General features: G+C 42.7%; 1 protein-coding gene and 1 long non-coding RNA gene across 2 annotated transcripts in view; one reads left to right on the plus strand and one right to left on the minus strand.

Moving 5' to 3' along the window:
* The window catches only part of LOC130362970 (uncharacterized), a 30243-nt gene that overhangs the window by 3190 nt on the left and 5692 nt on the right, over positions 1 to 21361 (minus strand). The gene's annotated exons all lie outside the window — the stretch shown is intronic.
* On the plus strand, positions 15554 to 19266 carry LOC130362968 (uncharacterized). The gene is made up of 2 exons (XM_056568159.1): positions 15554 to 16203; positions 19249 to 19266. Exons 1-2 carry the CDS (start codon positions 15573 to 15575, stop codon positions 19254 to 19256), a joined length of 639 nt encoding a protein of 212 aa, XP_056424134.1. The 5' UTR covers positions 15554 to 15572; the 3' UTR covers positions 19257 to 19266.

Genomic DNA, 21361 nt, shown 5'->3' on the forward strand with positions numbered 1-21361 from the left:
CCTACTACTGTACACTAATGAAGCATACATTGCATGTTCTGCCGATTATTGAAAGTCTCCTTGTTAAAAACTTTGACATCACAGAGACATTTCAAAAGGGTCTCAGTGCTGACACCCCCACCAGTCAAGAGAAAAGCGTGAAGGTGTCCTTGCTCCTGTACACTGAGTGACAAAGCATAAACTGTATGCTTCACAACTCAGTTTTGCCTGGCTCAACAAATGTTAAAGTGTCCCTGTCATTTCAAAAATATTTGGTCACCGAGACATGTTAAGAGTTTTGATCCGTAATGGTCTCAGTGCTGACACCCACACAATTATCATTCTGTGGCCCGTAGGATGGAGATCATACACTTCTCCTGGCTCATTCTCCTGATCGGTGTGAGTCTTAAAGGTGTACTCCGCTGCTCAGCATTTGGAACAAACTGTTCCAAGCGCTGGAGCCGGCGACGGAAGCTCGTGACGCCATAGCCCTGCCCCCTCATGACGTCACACCCTGCCCCCTCAATGCAAGTCTATGAGAGGGGGCGTGACGGCTGTCACGCCCCCTCCCATAGACTTGCATTGAGGGGGTGGGGTGTGACATTATGAGGGGCGCGGGGCTATGACATCACGAGCACCCTGCGCCGGCTCCAGCATTCTGAACAGTTTGTTCCAAACGCTGAGCAGCGGAGTACCCCTTTAACACTGAAACCCCGACCAACCAAAACTTTTGACCTATCTCTGTGACATGTGAAAAGTTTTTTTAAATGGCAGGGACGCTAACATTTGTTAAATCAGGCATAACTGAGTAGCGAAGCATCCAGTATATGCTTCGTCACTCATGCTACAGGAGCAGGGACTCATGCTTTTGACAGGAGTCCCTTCTCTTTATACATTGTATATACTGTAGTGATACTGCACCAGTGCCACGTGAGGGCTATATCTCTATGTCTGGTCATGGACAGGGGAATGGCCTAGACTTGAACTGGTTAAAGTAATTCCTGAGTTTGTAGACTGTGTGAACCAGATGCATCATTCTAATTAATACATGAGCCGCTGGTAAATACACTATTATTTTTGTTCAATCAACCTTGCAAAATTTTCTTTCCAAGTATAATGGGAATGTTGTTAGATTTACAGGAAGACTAGTAAGGTGGGCGCGTTCATTCAGCTGCAGTATTGTAAGCAATGAGGAAATTCATGCAGTGACTGGAATCCTGGGCTGAGGTATTAACACTTTCATGAATCACGATGACGGAAAACGATAATCCAGGTAATAATCGGGGCAGTATTCTGAATGTATAATAAAGAGGCTCTCTGCTGTGAACAATCAATAATGGACCAATGGCTTCCTCATATAAAGCTGGCTGCCAGCCAGCAATCAGCAGAGACCAGTGGGAAAATCATGCAAAAAAGTGTGTTATTTTCCTGCAGTGCCACCACAGGGGAAATAAGGGATTACACCCTGCCCACTGAAATCAATGAACTGTCTGTGTGGATGGATGGGACAGGTCCTCTAGAGTAAGAGATAGGTTTTGTAGCTGCTCTCTGATCTGGCTAATACATAAGGGTTCCAGCTTGGGGATCTTCTTCTATTAACCTCTTAAAGGGGTAGTCCAGTGGTGAAAAACTTATCCCCTATCCTAAGGATAGGGGATAAGTTTGAGATCGCGGGGGGTCCGACCGCTGGGGCCCCCTGCGATCTCTCTGTACGGGGCCCCGGCTCTCCGCCGAGATAGCGGGTGTTGACCCCCGCACGAGGCGGCGGCCGACACGCCCCCTCAATACATCTCTATGGCAGAGCCGGAGATTGCCGAAGGCAGCGCTGCGGCTCTGCCATAGAGTTGTATTGAGGGGGCGTGTCGGACGCCGCCTCGTGCGGAGATCGACACGCCCCCTTCCAGCGGGCTGTCGGGGCTCCGTACAGGAGATCGCGGGGGGCCCCAGGGGTCGGACCCCCCGCGATCTGCAACCTATCCCCTATCCTTAGGATAGGGGATAAGTTGCTCACCACTGAATCACCACTGGACTACTCCTTTAAGGACCCTCTTAAGGACGTACCTCTTAACCTCTTAAGAACCTCTTAAGGACGTACCGGTCATGGGAGTCTGCTCCCTTTCTATAACGCGGGGCCACGTCATAGTGGGTCGGGCTTGGCCTCTAACAAGAGCCGGGACCCGTGGCTAATAGCGTGCGACACTGATTGGGGTGCCATGCGCTATTAGCCCTTTAGAAGCGGCATTCAAAGTTGATCGCCTTTTCTAAAGTGAAGCAAAACTAATGCCGGTTAGCTCAGGGGGCTGTTCGGGATTGCCGTTGAGAAATTGCGGCATCCCAAACAGCTGTAGGAGACGAGGAGGGTCCCCTTACCTGCCTCCTGGTGTCCAATCGCCGAATGACTGCTCAGTGCCTGAGATCCAGGCATGAGCAGTCAAGCGGCAGAATCATCAATCAATGGTTTCCTATGAGAAACCATTGATCAATGTAAAAGATCAGTGTGTGCAGTGTTATAGGTCCCTATGGGATAACAATGATCAATGTAAAAGATCAGTGTGTGCAGTGTTATAGCCCCCTATGGGATAAAAATTATCAATGTAAAAGATCAGTGTGTGCAGTGTTATAGGTCCCTATGGGACCTATAACACTGCAAAAAAAAAGTGGAAAAAAAAGTGAATAAAGATAATTTAACCCCTTCCCAAATAAAAGTTAGAATCACCCCCCTTTTCCCATAAAAAAAAAAAAACTGTGTAAATAAAATTAAACATATGTGGTATCACTGCATGTGGAAATGTTCGAATTGTAAAAATATATCATTAATTTAACCGCACGATCAATGGTGTACGTGCAAAAAATTTCAAAAGTCCAAAATAGCGTATTTTTGGTTACTTTTTGTATCATGAAAAAATGAATAAAAAGTGATCAATAAGTCTGATCAACACAAAAACGGTACCGCTAAAAACTTCAGATCAGTGTGCAAAAAAATCAGCCCTCATACCGCCCCATAAGTGGAAAAATAAAAAAGTTATAGGGGTCAGAAAATGACAATTTTAAACGTAAAAATTTTCCTGCATGTAGTTATGATTTTTTCCAGAAGTCCGACAAAATCAAACCTATATAAGTAGGGTATCATTTTAATCGTATGCACCTACAGAATAATAATAAGGTGTCATATTTACAGAAAAATTTACTATGTAGAAATGGAAGCCCCCAAAATTTACAAAATGGCGTTTTCCCTTCAATTTTGTCGCACAATGATTTTTTTTCTGTTTCGCCGTAGATGTTTGGGTACAATGACTGATGTCATTACAAAGTAGATTTGGTGGGGCAAAAAATAAGCCATCATATGGAATTTTAGGTGCAAAATTGTTATGTTATGATTTTTGAAAGGTAGAGAGAAAAAAACGAAATAGCAAAAACCAAAAAACCCCGGGTCCTTAAAGGGGTACTCCTGTGAAAAACTTTTTTTTTTTTTAAATCAACTGGTGCCAGAAAGTTTTCTTTTTGAAACACAGAACTGTCTGCTGACATCATGACCAAGGTGCTCTCTGCTGACATCTCTGTCCATTTTATGAACTGTCCAGAACAGCATATGTTTGCTATGGGGATTTCCTTTTACCCCAGACAGTTCCTAAAAATGGACAGAGATGTCAGCAGAGAGCACTGTGCTCGTGATTCAGCAGACAGGTCTGTGTTTCAAACGGAAAAGAATTTCCACATTAGTATTCAGCAGCTTATAAGTACAGGAAGGATTAAGATTTTTTAATAGAAGTAATTTACAAATCTGTTTAACTTACTGGCACCAGTTTATTTAAAAAAAAATTCCACCAGAGTACCCCTTTAAGGGGTTAAAGGTTTTTTATTTGACTATGCTACAGGGGCTGTAAAGTTAGTGTAGTTCTTAATATAGTGTCTGTTCATGTGTTTGATGGATGGTATTGCAATTCTTATGAGATTTTTGCCCCAATGTTCATTTTTAGCAGCATACAAAATGACTGTTCTCTGGCTTTTCCTATGTTGCAGTGCTGCCTGAGACATTACATCACTAGTCAGATGTTGAAAGAGAGCAAGTGTGTGCTTCAATGGGTGGAGCGACCACTGGGTGGGAGGGAGATAATTTATTCTCCACAGAGCTGCAGGGAATTGTAGTTTTAAGCACAGCATGCATGGAAGGGTGCTCAGCTGTGCTGCAATGGGTGGGGTGGTTGATGTGTGGGAGGGAGATAAGTCACCTCCCACCTAGAAACAAGGGATCCTGGGGATTGTAGTTGGAGGGAGGGAACACAAACAGGAAATAGACAGTTAAAACAAACAAGACAGCAGCATTGTGGGGGGGGGGACTCAGGACACGGCCATTTAGAACCAACACAAGCACAGATCCTTGCTTAGCATTTCCATTACTGTCTGGCAATGGTTAAAGTCTCTTTATGTTGGATAACCCTTTTAGATCAGATTTACTTTACAGGGTATATGGGTTTTCTTAAGTAGACCGTCCCTGTGAAGAGTATTTTCACTTAAAATATCACTGGTAAATCCTGGAGTCTGTGGATGCTACATAACAACCCTTATGAAGTGGATCGGCTTCTGGGAATACTTGGTGACATCCAGTGATCTGATTACATTACATCTCTCCCAGGAGTTCTTATCCTGCGTTCTCTGACTACTTGATGGTTATTCTGCAGACATACATAACCCGGGCTCCACCATGACGGATATTGTCCGGAAAATTGGATGATCTCTTCTGAGGGAATTTTATTGCATTCATATGGAGTGTCATCAGGCCTTCTAGGAACTGACCCCCTGACAACTTAAGGTCTATTACTAATTAGTATTTTTTATTATTTTTTATTTTAGGTGGACATTTCCCTTAAAGGAGTATTCCAGCATTTCTTTTCTTCAGCCTTTGAACCCATGAAGCCAAGGTATAATACTGTGTAATGCGCTTCTATTACCTCTGTACGTCACTTTGTCCCATTTTGATGCACACACCTGGAAGTGCTGTAGTGCAAGTCTTTTTATTTTACTGTTGTCCATGTGGCCAGAGACAGTATGTCATAAGTCACATGGTCTCCAGTGTGCATGGCTATGCTGCAGTGGGTGGGTGGATAGTATTGCTTTAGTAAATCCCTTCCACCCTGAAATTCACCCACCCACTGCAGCATGGCCACACCCCCTGGAGACCATGTGACTTATGACATATTGTCTCTGGCTGCATGGAAAACAGTAAAATTGATGAAAATAGCACAAAGTGGCTCACAGAGGTAATGGAAGCCAAATACACAGTGTTATAACTTGGTATCATGGGTCCAAGGGCAAAGAAAAAAATAATCCTGGAATACCCCTTTAACTCCTTGCACAGTATTTCATTTTTAAAGGGCTTGTCTGCTTTGGACACTGCTTTTTGGTTAAAAGAGTCCCCAGTGATAAGCTGCTTACAGAGTATCCAACTATTGAGAGTCAAAATCATCTACTTGTCAAGATATTTTAATTCCCCTGCAGCACCTCCGCAGGCGAAATTAAGCATTACACAATTTCTACTGAAACTGATGTGCTACCTGCGTTATGCATACATACCGGGTCCTCCAGAGTGGGTGTTGTCTTCTGTAGCCGCTTTCTGCTCCTGTTCATAGAAATGGGTCCTGAACTAGAATTTCCACCCCTCTATTAACTCAGAACTTTTTAGTAGAGCATAATCCAGACAACTCCTTTAAAGGGGTACTGCGGTGGAAAACTTTTTTTTTATTTTTAAATCAAATTATGCCAGAAAGTTAAACAGATTTGTAAATTATTAAAAAATCTTAATCCTTCCATGATTTAAAAGCGGCTGTATACTACAGGGGAAGTTCTTTTCTTTTTGGATGTCCTTTCTGTCTGACCACACTGCTCTCTGTTGACACCTCTGTCCATGTCAGGAACTGTCCAGAGCAGGAACAAATCCCCATAGCAAACATATGCTGCTCTGGACAGTTCCTAAAATGGACAGAGGTGTCAGCAGAGAGCACTGTGGTCGTGGCAGAAAAGATATCCCAAAGGAAAAGAATTTCCTCTGTAGTATACAGAAGCTAAGAAGTACTAGAAGGATTAAGAATTTTTAATAGAAGCAATTTACAAATCTGTTTATCTTTCTGGCACCAGTTGATTTAAAAAAATAATAATCATTTCACCGGAGTACCCCTTTAAGACTCGGTCACTCAGTGGGACAGAGTTACTAGACTGTCTAATATCTAAGAATTAACATAAACTTAGACTAGACAGTGGAATGATGCGCCAAATGTCAGTTCTTGAGAAAATGGATCCTCATCAGGACCTTTCATTGACATCAATGGGATTCCAGATTTTGAGGCAGAATCCACATGGAAATTTGCGTGAAATCCACCTGAAATTACTTAGGGCCCATACACACTACAGGCTGAGATTCCTGTGCAACAGCCTTCCATTGTCTTCAATGGGATTCTGCTGCGCTGTGCACACTGCTTACTTTTCGCTACGGAAATTCAAATTCCAGACTCTACCAAAAGAATGAACATGTTCATTCTTTCGTCGGAATATCGTGTGGACCCGCATTGCCATCAATGGGGACTGCGCAGGACAGTGTGGTCATAGCGCCGGTTTAATGAAGCGGCACCTGCTACACATGGAATATCCGCCTAGAATTTCCTCAGGCGGATATTCTGTTGTGTGCAGATACCCTAAGGCTCTGTTCCCGTGGCGGAATGTCTGCCCGGAGTCCGTAGAAAGAAATGACATGTGAAAATTTCACTGTGTCCGAATTTCTGAGCAAAGTTTTTCTGCCAGATTCTGATTGGAAATTCCGCCGTGTGAACGAAGCCTTAGGGTGCGTTCACACGCTACAGTGGTCCCTCAAGTTACAATATTAATTGGTTCCAGGACAACCATTGTATGTTGAAACCATTGTATGTTGAGACCATAACTCTATGGAAACCTGGTAATTGGTTCTGAAGCCACCAAAATGTCATCCAAAAATAGGAAAAAGTGAGGATTAAAGAAAAATAAGTAGATAACTAATATAGATAAAGCAAATCCTTACATATAAAAGTAAGAAAGATCTACTGGGAGCTGTAAATCACTGTCCATGTCAGGGTTTCCCAACCAGGGTGCCTCCAGCTGTAGCAAAACTACAACTCCCAGCATGCCCGGACAGCCTTTGGATGTCCGGGCATGCTGGGAGTTATAGTTTGTGCAACAGCTGGAGGCACCCTGGTACGGAAACGCTGGTCTATGTAGAGGACAGGAGCTTCTTCAGGGTCCTGTATAGTAAACACTGTGTCCTAAAAAAGTATCATGGAGCCGCCCTCACCTGGTGTCCAAGTGAGCGGCTAACCCTGGCACAGGTAAAGAGTAGTACAGAACATGTACTTATTCCCTGTACTGTAGGGGGCGATACCAGACAGCCTGTCAGTGCATGCACTTCAGTAATACAGGGGGTTTTACCAGTGAATGTCCATTCTGATGGGTCAGATCTTCCAGCAATTTACATGTTTCTGGATTGTCTGTACATTGTATGTTGAGTCTGGTTTCAAGTTACAATGGTCCAGAAAAGACCATTGTATGTTGAAACTATTGTATGTTGAGGCCATTGTAAGTTGAGGGATCACTGTATTTGTTTTTGCGGGTTTTCCGCTGCGTATTTGAAAGGTGGCGGGCTCTTCTCGGCTGTCCGCAGCAGATTTTCCACGGAGGAATTTACGCTGCTGAAAATCCGGCGCAAGTCCCATTGAAGTCAGTAGGGACTGCGGTGGATTTTCCGCATCGCAAATTCCGCCGCGGAAAATCTGCTACGGACAGCCGAGAAGCCCGCCACCTTTCAAATATGCAGCGGAAAACCCGCAAAAACAAATAGCGTGTGAACGCACCCTGACTGATGAGACCCAATTACCTCCTAGCCGGCTAAAACTACCCCTCCCCCTTACTACAATAAATACTTAAATAATAACTGACACGACAACAATTTAACTTTTCCGTGGGTGGGGATCGGCCACAGCTTTATTTATAAAATTACTTATATAAATAACAATTTAACTGTAACAAAGACACCGATTGGCTTCTTACCAACCCGAGAGGTGCTGCCACACTGTCCTGTGTGGAGGTCTACCCCGGGTTGACCCCGCTTTCACCGTCTTCTTACCGCCAAGCTGTGACTTACAATAAACAGAGATACAAAAAGGGAGGGATGGAGGGCAAAACTCCGGATCCTGTGCAGATTGAGGGGGAAGGGAGACACCACAGCTATAAATACCCAGGGGAGGGCCCCTGAAAGCCCGGGAAACTATTACACCCCTGATTGGTGCACTCCTCCCCCCCCCCCACCCATGGGACATACCACTATAGTTACCGACAAGTCTTACAGGTGGGGGAGGGGGCTAAAAACCTTGCCTGTATATTTCTTAACCCCTTAACTGCTCACCAGTCAGGAGGCAAGCTAGTTATGCACAGCTTGCACCTCCATATTGCACACAGATTTGGGCATGCTGGGAGGTGTAGTTTTGCAACAGATTTTGCAAAGTAGTTTTGCAAAGCTAATTGGCAGTCACATCTGGAACTAACTGATCAAGTAAAACAAATTAAAAAAAAAAAATTTAAAAAAATTTAAAAATGACTTTACTAAGCAAATAGGATGCAAGGAGGACACATGTAAATCATTGCCATAAATAACCGGCTGGTGGAAATAGAGCATGAGCAGATTCCGATGACAAGTCTGTTCTGGTCGCTTACAATATGTCATTTGTTATGGCGTGTACTAAATCCGAAACAGACACATGCTCCATCTATCAGACTCATACATCAACGTGTCTCTGTAAGTATATTAGAAAGTACGGAGCCGAAACCTTGCACAATAGTCATCCATAAAATACACCATTTCTCACCCCACACAGCTCAAGATGCAATATATTTCACACAACTTTCATTAAATAGGACATGTGTCACTTAAACAAACTCTGCATAGGTCAGTAGTACAAGCGAATGTAAGAAACTTTGCAGTATATGACATTAAACAAAAATGCTTCAGCCTCCTTCTTTTCTGTTCTGGCTACGAATCTGTTCCAATTGATATTATGCATTTCATTGGAGTGCCTCATTTATGTCATATTGCCTGTTATTTGCATTGGGATATTGCTTTCCTTATTTTCTGTTTTGAAAATAAATAACATTTTTGAAAATGAAAAAAAAAAAATGCTTCTTTCTCCTGTTATCAAACTTTTGCCCTATCCCCCCATTCCCCTTGTGCTGCTGTTTAAATTATCTCTGAAAATCACCTCAGCTTTGTCTTGTGTCTGCAAGACAAGCAATATAAGTCTACAGAGGAGAGGGAGGGAGAGCTCCGCCCACTAGCTCTGGGAGAACTGTAAAGTATAGATGAAGCCTGCAGAGCAGAAATCTGCTTAAAAATACCATGTACAAGTTAAAGAGTGGGCAGAAATAGTTCTGCTTCTCATGCACACACAGGAAAAGTCACCTGAATTCATAGGTACACTTTGGGTACTCTGGCGAAAAAAATCTTATCGCCTGGCCAAAGGATAGGGGATGAGATGTCTGAACGCGGGGGTCCCCAGCGATCTACGAGCCGGTAGCGGCAGCATCCAGAACACGGAAGCTTGGTGTTTCGGTGTTCAGGATGTACACCACGCCCCCTCCTTTCATGTCTATGGGAGGGGGCGGGGCGACTGTAGTCGCCAGTCATCTTGCACACAGAAGAGTTCGCTCCTTGCACAGATGACCTGGGTGCCTCGTCAAAGATCTCGGGGGTCCCTAGCGGCAGGACCCCTGCAATCAGACATCTTATCCCCTATCCTTCCGATAGGGGATAAGATTTTTTTCACTGGAGTACCCCTTTAAAGGGAATCTGTCGTCAGCATCACCCACACGAAATTGTTAATAAAGACTCGTAGTGCGGGTAGTGCGGGTGACACTGGTGACAATGGTCTTTACTATTTCCAGATGTGCGGTCCATTTCTTAGTTACTGCTTTAATACAAATGAACTGGCTTGGTGCATTCGGGGCGTTCCCAAGCCCTGAGTGCACCTTGACGTCTGGCCCACATCCTTATAACAAATGCCCTCCTTATGCATTTGGATATCCTGTGACATCTCAGATTGTGGCGCATGTGCATTAAATCGCTGAAAGGAGACCGTAATGGTACAGAGAAATAGCAATAACAGAGATAAAGAGCCACGGATCGGGAAGTGGTAAAGACTATTGTTATCAGTGTCACCCGCACTACGAGCCTGTACAATAGGTTAATGCTGGTGATACTGATGACAGATTCCCTTGAACCTTTATGGGAGTTATGTAAACTACATAAAACAGCGCATGGAGCTGTTTTCTGACTAGGCCAGAGGGGGACAGGAGGCCCTTGATCTTCAGATCAGTGATGGTCACAGAGGTGGGACCTGTATTAATCAAATAGGAATAACCTGGATGGAAAAACTCTTTAAGGGTGTGTTCACACGCTATTTTTCACCTGCTGCGAGTTAAGTTACCATTGATTTGAATGGGTCCACAGACAGTCCGCAATTCTGTGTTAGAATTGCGGACCCATTTAAATCAATGGTAGCGTAACTGTTTCGGGAAACTCGCTGCTAGCTATTAGCCTGTGAATGCACCCTTACGCAGTGTATCCCAACCAGTATGCCCCCCGCTGTTGCAAAATCTCAATTCCCAGCATGCCCAGACACATTCTAACTCTGTAGACTGCTGCTAAAGTGATTCATCTACAAAATTGCCAAACGTCCCATAGACTTTTGGGACTTCCAGCAATTCTATATCCCGCTCACTTTAGCAGCAGGCTATAGAGCTGCCAGGAGTATTAACTTGTATCCTGCCACTACAACAACATTAGCAACCTTTTTAAGGGGTACTCAGGTGGAAAAAAAACATTCAAATCAATTGAATGAAAGTTATACAGATTTGTAAATTACCTCTATTTAAAAATCTTAATACTTCCAGTACATATCAGCTGCTGTATGCTCCAGAGGAAGTTGGGTAGTTCTTTCCAGTCTGACCCCAGTGCTCTCTGCTGCCACCTCTGTCCGTGTCAGAAACTGTCCAGAAGAGGAGCAATTTCCCCTAGAAAACCTCTCCTGCTCCTGACAGTTCCTGAAACAGACAGAGGTGGCTGCAGAGAGCACTGTGGTCCGACTGGAAAGAACTACACAACCTCCTCTGGAGCATACTGCAGCTGATAAGTATTGGAAGAATTAAGATTTTTAAATAGACATTTTTTTTCCTCATGTACTGCATACACATGTATAGATTTATCATGCCATTACACTATTAGTTCAGGTTAGAACAGTAGTCCGCACTTACCTTCTGTTTCAGTTGAAAATGCTGTAGTTAGAACAATGGTGATACAGTGATCCCTCAACTTACAATGGCCTCAACATACAATAGTTTCAACATACAATGGTCTTTTCTGGACCATTGTAACTTGAAACCAGACTCAACATACAACAGAGAGTCCAGATCTGCGAAACTTGTCAATGGCCGGAAGAACCGACCAATCAGAATGGACATTTCACTGGTAAAACCCCTGTATTACTGAAGTGTATGCACTGACTGGTGTTGGGTAGCGCCCCCTACAGTACAGGGAGGTATTACATGTTCTGTACTCTTTACCTGTACCAGGGTTAGCTGCTCGTTTGGACACCAGGTGAGGGCGACTCCATGTTACTTTTTTAGGACACTGTGTACTGTACAGGACCCTGAAGAAGCTCCTGTCCTCTACATAGACCAGTGTTTCCCAAGCAGGGTGCCCCCAGCTGTTGCAAAACTACAACTCCCAGCATGCCCGGGCAGCATTTGGCTGTCCGGGCATGCTGGGAGTTGTAGTTTTGCAACAGCTGGAGGCTCCCTGCTTGGGAAACACTGACATAGACAGTGATTTGCAGCTCCCAGCAGATCTTTCTTACTTTTATATGTAAGGATTTGCTTTATCTATATTAGTTATCTACTTATTTTTCTTTATTCCTCACTTTTTTTCCTATTTGGGGCTTCAGAACCAATTACCAGGTTTCCATAGAGTTATGGTCTCAACATACAATGGTTTCAACATACAATGGTCATCCTGGAACCAATTAATATTGTAACTTGAGGGACCACTGTATTACTAAAAAAAATTATATAACATATTGACACTACTAAGACATTCCCCAGACTTAATACATCAAAGCACAAAATATATTACAATTACAAATAAAAGGACAAATAAGGTGCAATTGTCAATATTCATTTATCTTTATTACTATTCACACTGAATCTAATAATTACATTTTCCCTGTGATGACAACTTCCAGCAGATTCAATTACTGACGGGATTTCTTGGGAATAGGGTGGTAGTTGTAATTAAGTTATGTTGTCATTTTCTCCATGTGGATTGCTGTGTATGGATTTTGTTTGCTTATTTTGGGGGGGTTAATGAAATTAGGTTTCATCTGAAGAGCTACTTCTGCTTGCAAGAGAATCTCCTTTTATACGCCGTATTTTTCGCCGTATAAGACGCACTTTTTCTTCCCCAAGAAAAGTCGGTGTGTCTTATACGTCGAATACACACCTATCGGGTCGGTCCCTGCGGCCATCAACGGCTGGGACCCGCGGCTAATACAGGACATCACCGATCGCGGTAATGCCCTGTATTAACCCTTCAGACGCGGCGATCAAAGCTGGCCGCCGCGTCTGAGGCGTAAGTGACACTAACCCGGCTGTTCAGTCGGGCTGTTCGGGACCGCCGCGGTGAAATCGCGGCGTCCCGAACAGCTTACAGGACACCGGGAGGGACCCTTACCTGCCTGCTCGGTGTCTGCTCCGTGCCAGAATCCCCTGCATGGCCGGCGCTCTCCTTCGACGTCATCACGTCGTCACGCACGGCGTCCCGTCATCCAATAGGAGCGACGTGATGACGGTGACGTGATGACGTCGACGGAGAGCGTGGATCCCGGGGAAGAAGACATCCGGAGCGTCGGGGACGCGGCGACAGCGATGGAGCGACATCCAGGGCATCGGTGACGAGCGGTGATGGGTCCGGAGCGGCGGGGACACGTGAGTATTACCTCCTATGCCAGTGGTCTTCAACGTGCGGACCTCCAGATGTTGCAAAACTACAACTCCCAGCATGCCCGGACAGCCAACGGCTGTCCGGGCATGCTGGGAGTTGTAGTTTTGCAACATCTGGAGGTCCGCAGGTTGAAGATCACTGTTGGGTTCAGAATCTTTTTTTTTCTAGATGTTGCACCTTTAAAATTGGGTGCGTCTTATATGCCGGTGCGTCCTATAGGGCAAAAAATACGGTAAGTTTTATGGGACTTAGGGTGATAATATACTTACCAGTAGATTTTTTTTTAACCCATCATCAGTATACCACTGGTGTTTCGTCCATAGAGGGACTTCAGTAGACTTAACAATATGTAAAACATGCTAAACATATACCGTACTGCTTAGCATGTGCATACACTGAGGTATAAAGTTGCACAATGGTTAATTTTCCCGGTGCTGCCGCCTTTTGTGGATATTGTTCAAAGGTGTATGAGAAGCAGGTCACATGACCTACACATCCCCATTACGCTGCTATAACCTTCTAGAGAGTTCTGTGGTCTTACCCTTTTTCTTTTCAGAGGTTTTGAACCAGTCTACACTAGCCAGAATTCTGACCTGACTAGGGAAGGAAGTAGAACTCCTCTGATTTTATATAAATACAAAACGCTCCTATTATGCTTTACTTCTTTTACTTAAAACTCAGCAGCAAAAGAACTAATGAAATATTACATTGAAAAAACTTTAACGTAGAGCATGACATGGCGTAACCATACATGCTGACATGACCACAGCCAATCAGAGTGTGGTATAGCATATGTAAGTCACAGTTAATAATACATCTTCCTCTTCTTTTGCTGCTCAGCAGCCATAACAGATGAGTATAATTTGTCCTATTTTTTATACAGAATCTGGTGTTTTTTCTCATAGGATTCTGTATTAAAAGTGTGCTCCATACATATATCCATACATATATTCATATGTGTATGTTTTTTCAGGGATATATATATGTGTATATATATATAATATGTATTTTCTATCTCATATATAGTTGTACACGATTTTGTATTGATATCAGTTTTTGCCTATACCGTATATATCTCACATAGTATATATATCTATATATATATTTTCGCCGCCCACCGCCCCCCCCACCCCCCCCCCCCGCCCCCCTCGTTGTTTTCTTTCATTCTGTATATATATATCGTTTCACTATTTCAGTGTCACTTCCGATTTTTCTCTGCATTACTTTACTCTCTAATGCGCCCGTTCTTCGGCATCTCTGACTCATTTCTTATTGCGCCATCGCCGCCATTTTGCCGAGGCCCGCCGTCTGGTCTCGCGATCGTTACGCAGCAGAGTGGTGATCACCTGTTGCGCAGCTACTAAAACCCCGTCAGTTGCCGGAGCTCCGTGTCGCAGATACATTGTATACACCTTCTCCTCTCCCATTGGTGATAGGTTTTTAACTATTTTACATACATTTCAGCACTGTCAGCTCTATATATCTCCTCTGCCATCTAGTGACATATTTTCCACACTACTTTTTCCAAAATTTTTTATATATTGATATATAAATTATATATTTGTTTATTAATTTTATATATAAATATATATATATATATTTTATTGTTATTCTGCCAGATATAGATTTTGTCATTATGGAGGTAATTGAAGATCCTAAAACAATTTCTAAAGATATCCGCACCCAGACCATGATCTCTAACATTGGTACTCCTGACCCAGTACTGAATAATTATATTAAGGACCTAGTAGATGACTCTGTATCTAGGTCGGTAAATTCTGCTGTTCAATCAGCTGTTTCTATACTCCAGGACAGTATTTCAAAATCTATGTCCTTGGTGTTATCCAGTTCTGGGCACAATATTACTGTACCTAATATTCCCCTACCTAATGTTTCAACTCCATCTGACCAATTCTGGTCACCAGAGACTTCAGTCTCCAAGTTGGCTAAGGGTTTTCATACCCATAAGAAAGCCACCTCAAAAAGGCATCACACTCATGACGGCAAAGTTCCCCATAAAAAACGTGCCAAAGGGGTTCGCCAAGTTACATCTAATGATGACAGACCTATACCAGGTCACTCTGATAGTGCTATTATCGCACTCAATCAACCCTCTGTACAAGAGGAAGTTAAAACCAAAAAACCTAGAAAAACCGTACATCGGTCTAAACCAAATTCATTCAACGAGTATACTTCTGATGACTCCGCTGACTCACCTCTAGAAGATGCCTTAGAGGATTTAGAATACATTTCAGATGAGAGCGGTGAAATAATTGAAGACCCTGATAATCAGGAAGCAATTATATTAGATCCGGACACCTCTTATTTTGACCCTTCCCTTATTCATCACCCTAGATCCGGGGAATGGCTCCCTAAACCTGTAGTGGCTATGTTTCTTGCTCAACGGGTTAATAAGGGACTAGATAAGTCCACCCGTTATAAACTTAAATCTGAATGTCCGAGACCCTCTCTCCCTCACTGTTCCTCTACTACTCCAGACATTGACCCCGTTTTGAACAAATTTTTAATGAAATCTGGCAAAAACCCTAAAAAAGGGATAGACAGAAGTTTTAGGGCCTGTCAGGATAAACTCCTTGACATGCTTGGCCCACTGTCAAAAATTCTTGATTTGGTGGAGGAATCCTCTGTCACTCAGAGACCCGTTGATACGGAAGTTTTAAAAGGATGGGCTCAACGGGCAGTATGCTTTCTTGGCAATGCCAACGTAGCCCTATCCACTGAGCGGAAACGCTCCATCCTTATGAGGATTGACCCCCAATTGACTAATTTGGCCTCAAATGAACCCCCTAAACCCACAGAAGGCCTTTTATTTGGGGAAGAATTTATTCATGAAATGAACAAATATGTGGGATTATTTTCTTCCATTAATAAAGCACAGTCAAATTTAAAAAAGGTTTTCTCTAATCGAGTTTTTGGAAGGGCCGGAAAGGGAAGGAGCCGCTTTTCCGGCCGTTCTCAACCATTCAGACATTCTTCAAGAGGCTCCTTCCCTTCATATCAACAGTCCTATCAGCATTCCTATCAACCACCCTATGGACCACCAACTTCCAACCCCTCTCCATTCTTCCCATACCGAGCCCGACCCTGGAGGGCTAGAGGCCAACGTGGAGTGCCAAGAGCAAGACCTTCAGCTTCAGGTAAGTGCACCTCTTCCTTTCAAAACTGTTCCATTGGGCGGAAGGCTAATCCATTTTTTGACAAATTGGACTATGATTACCTCCGACTCATGGATCCTAAATACTGTTTCAGGCTTCCAAATAGAGTTTGTATCTCTACCCATTCAACCTTGTCTTCCTCATCCAATTCATGTATCCTCAATAGATCAAACTTTGATCGACTCAGAAGTGGAAGACCTTATTGCAAAAAATGCCATTTTATCTGTCCCTTTGAATTCTCCGGGATATATCAGCAATCTCTTTCTTGTAAAAAAGAAAGACGGAGGTCACAGACCTGTGATCAACCTAAGACTACTCAACAATTTTGTTGTGTACAGGCATTTCAAGATGGAAGGTATCCATCTTTTAAGAGACATACTGATAAAAAACGATTGGTTGATAAAAATAGACCTGAAGGATGCTTACCTAACGGTTCCTATTCATCCTTCTTCCCAACCTTACTTACAATTCCTGTGGAACAATCAAAAATGGCAATTCAATTGCCTTCCTTTCGGCCTTTCTTCAGCCCCTTGGTGTTTTACCAAACTGTTAAAACCTATAGTCGCCTTACTCAGAAGCCGAGGTGTACGTCTGATTATTTACCTCGACGACATTCTCCTAATGGCTCAATCAGAATCTCTTCTTCTTTCCCACAGGGATTGGACTCTGTCGCTTCTTACCAATTTGGGTTTTCTGATCAATCACAAGAAATCTGTTCTTCTCCCATCTCAGGAGATGGAATTCTTGGGATTTTTGATCAACACCACGTCGACCACTTTGAGTCTTCCACCCAGGAGACTGAAAACTATACGGAAGGAAATCTGTCATGTTCTCCACAAAGAAACTATTTCTCTGAGGACGATTGCTCGTATTGTGGGCCTTCTCTCAGCATCCATTCAAGCTATTTTTCCGGCTCCCCTACATTATCGAGCCCTCCAACGTCTGAAGATTCGTCATCTCAGGGAAGGTCTAGGATATTCGGACGAGGTTCGTCTATCCTCAGATGCCAAAGAAGAACTTCTTTGGTGGCTATCCCACATTCAAGCATGGAATGGAAAGGCCATCTTCAATCCAAACCCGGATATCATTATAGAATCAGACGCAAGTCTGAGTGGTTGGGGAGCGCGTTGCGCCTCCCTCTCTACTGGAGGGAAATGGTCTCCTTCCGAATCTTCTTTACATATCAATTGCCTGGAGCTTTTAGCTGGGTCCTTCGCATTAAAGAGCTTTGCAAAGGATTCCTCTCACTGCTGTGTTTTATTACGCATGGACAATATCTCAGCTGTCCAATATATCAACCATCTTGGTGGGACAACTTCGAAATCCCTTGCCGAAATTGCCAAAGATTTTTGGCACTTTTGTTTAGAAAGACATATCACTTTAAAAGCGGAGTACCTTCCTGGAATTTCCAACTCAATCGCAGATTGGAACTCTCGTTTTCTGACAGATTTCAGCGATTGGAAACTCCATCCGGTAGTTTTTCAACATATCAACGAACTTTGGGGCCCTGTCAAATTAGACATGTTCGCTTCTCGTCTGAATTGTCAAACCCCTCGGTTCTTCAGTTGGAGACCAGATCCAGAAGCCCTAGGAGTGGATGCCTTTCTTCAGTATTGGCCTCCGGAAGTTCTTTACGCATTCCCTCCATTCAATCTTATTCCAAGGGTTCTTTTTCAAACATCTCTTCGCAAATCCACCATGGTACTTGTCACACCTTGGTGGCCAACTCAGCCATGGTTCCCTCAACTTCTACATCTATTAGTAGACTATCCTCGTATCCTTCCTGTCATTCCGGATCTCCTCCAGGACCCTCTTGGCAACTTCCATCCTTTAATTCTATCAGATCAATTGACTCTAATCGCTTGGTTGATATCGGGCATTCCAGACCAACCTCTCCACTTTCTCTCACAACTAGAGAATTGCTCTTTGAGGCTTGGGCTCCAGGTACCAGATCTGCTTACAGATCGGCCTGGAAGATTTGGCTTCATTGGTGCTCTCAACGGGACCTGGATCCCATACAAACTTCTGTTACCAATATCTTGAACTTCCTTTCTGCTTCTTTTGAAGAAGGTAAGGCTTATAGAACTATCAACCTCTACCGCTCAGCTATCTCCGCTAACCATTCTCTTATCGATTCAATACCGGTAGGTAAACATCCATTAATTTGCAAACTCCTTAAGGGCATACGTTTCCGTCGCCCACCTTTGCCTAAATATAGTTCTACTTGGGATGTTAATATCCTTTTAAATCTCTTTTTATCCTGGGAAGATAACGATTCCTTGTCTCTTAAATTACTCTCTTTCAAACTTACAGTTCTTCTATGTTTAATATCGGTTAAACGTGTTTCTGACGTCAGAGCCTTGGATATATCAAGAAGACAATATTCCCCTGAAGGGGTTCTCTTTACGGTTTATCGTCGGACGAAAACGAATTTACATTCAGTATTCTATCCAGCTTTTCCTCTCCAACAGAAACTTTGTGTGGTTCAGTGTCTACAATCTTACGAATCAAAAACTAATTCCCTACGTTCTCCTTCTTCTTCACAACTACTTATTTCCTACTGTAAACCCCATAAACCGGTTTCTTCCACCACTCTTGCCAGATGGGTTAAATTTACTATGGATATGGCTGGTATAGATACTTCAAAGTTTGGCGCTCACTCTACTAGAGGAGCGGTTTCGACAAAGCTGTTTCAATCTGGTGCTTCTCTTTCTGACATAATTAAAGCGGCCAATTGGTCTTCAGATTCCACTTTTAAAACTTTCTATTTTAAGCCTGATCAACATGTATCTATGATCCTATTGTAATGTATTGTTGTAATTTTATTATTCCTTACTTTATTTAATATCTACGTATACTGTTAAGCTTTAAACTAGCATAATAGGAGCGTTTTGTATTTATATAAAATTGGAGATTTTCCTAGCCTTGGTAAAGGAAAATATAGATTTTATTAAAGACAAAACGCGAGTATTATCCCTCCCTATGTCCCATCCCTTTAATATTTGTTTGTGTTCTATTTTTTCCTAGCTGTTTGACACAATCAACTATCAGACATTTGAGGACTTCTCCATGGATTTCTCCTTTCTGAAAGAAGTCTTCATACCATTGCAGATGTTTGCCGTTGTAGTTTTTACGATTCTCTGCTCGTATTTCCTCCTGTTTTAAGAGACTACTTTCTGGTTTGGATCCCTTCCAAGTTAACTGTTCTCTATTGATGTGGATTACCTAACTTCGCTGCAAAGAAGAGGAAGATGTATTATTAACTGTGACTTACATATGCTATACCACACTCTGATTGGCTGTGGTCATGTCAGCATGTATGGTTACGCCATGTCATGCTCTACGTTAAAGTTTTTTCAATGTAATATTTCATTAGTTCTTTTGCTGCTGAGTTTTAAGTAAAAGAAGTAAAGCATAATACTCGCGTTTTGTCTTTAATAAAATCTATATTTTCCTTTACCAAGGCTAGGAAAATCTCCAATTATCCCTCGACCAGCAAGCAAGCTGTGCAGAAGCCTATTTAACCCAAGCTTTACCAAAGAAACCTGTTCAAATAGCTTTTCCATCTCAGAGTTAATATACACTCAAGATCTGTCTCCAGTCCATGCTGAACGGATATCTACTACTAAATCTGTATTTCTACTCTAAAAAAGAGATTTACTTCAAGTCAGAAGAAAGAGAGAGAGGCTGAACAAGTGCTCTTCTGCTACCATTGAACTCTTTGAAGGCCTCTGGTTGAGACCAGTGCCCCGTGACTTGCGCACTCCAGTCTGTACCACCTTACGATCTGAAATGGAATATCATAACTCAACTGACCAAAGTCTTCTTAGTATTTAACAACATGGAGCCAAGCTGTGAAGACCCCTCCGTGGGTCTCATGACTAAGACCCAGTGTGATCTAAACTTTTCACATGTCTAGACGACATGCCAAAAGTTGTAATAAGTGACAGTAATGCACTAAGGTGTATGACTTGCTAAATCTGACACTGATTAACTATTTGCTATATAACTATGTGTAACCAGGTTTTGCCATTTACACCTCAAGAGGTGGACATCAATCCTCATCTGACCTGCTTATCATCTTTGCACCGCTGCTTCAGCTCTTGTGATTGTACCATTTTGTCATCTGGGTCCCCTTTCACATTTCAGTTATCAACCTGCTTTTTTACCGCCGTTATTTTACAATAATGGATGAAAAAAAAAACCTGATACAATAACTGGTAATAACGGATGATAACTGATGACCATCACCCATTATTTTGAATGGGTTTTTGATGTTGTTCATCCGTTATCATCCGTTATTACCAGTTACATCTGTTTTTTTAGCAGGTTTTTAACCCTTTTTTGTAGAGCAATACTGAGCATGCTCAGTACAAAAAAACGGATGATAAATAAACTGACAACAACTGATGAGAACGGATGTTTTTTTTTTGAACATCCAGTTCCCACAGACTTCAATGCTAAATTTTAACATCCGGTTTTTCATCATGTTTATTTATTTATTTATTTTTTTCCCGGACCAAAAATTTGTGCATGCACCGTCTTTTGTGCCGGCAAAAATAACTGATATTAGTTAAAAATAACGGACATGCCTGATGCAAAAGGATGTTCAAAAAATCCCATTGACATGAATGGGATTTTTGCCGGGCGGTTTTCAGGACTTTCTTTTTTTTTTTTTAGCCGGGAGTAATAACGGAGGTTTTTTTTTACAGGATGATACCTGTAGTGTGAAGCGGGGCCAAACTCTGCCAAAACGCGTCTGAAAATGGGACATTTTGATTTTCCATAGAATTGTCCTGAGATATGATCAAAGTCTGTTTTATCTGCACAGGACCCTGCTTATGCTTGCTATGCCTATATCTCATCAATACGATATAGAGTTTTGGTACACCATTGTTGTGTGAAACGTTGATAATACTGTAAATATTGGTGCTTCATCTGTTGCCTCAGGGGGGTAAAACCATCTAGAATCAGGGTAAATTTAGTATTGAAAGGAGAAAGTGAAAAAGCCATTCTTCTAAATCTATGAGTCTTGTCTATCTACCCGACAGGGACCTTGTTGGACTAGCGGTAATTTGTTGGAATACACTTGGCTATAGGATAAATAGTGGCCATATGCTGTTAGATGTAATAGCCGCAC

Source organism: Hyla sarda, chromosome 3, assembly GCF_029499605.1.
Source record: "Hyla sarda isolate aHylSar1 chromosome 3, aHylSar1.hap1, whole genome shotgun sequence".
Taxonomy (NCBI): domain Eukaryota; kingdom Metazoa; phylum Chordata; class Amphibia; order Anura; family Hylidae; genus Hyla; species Hyla sarda.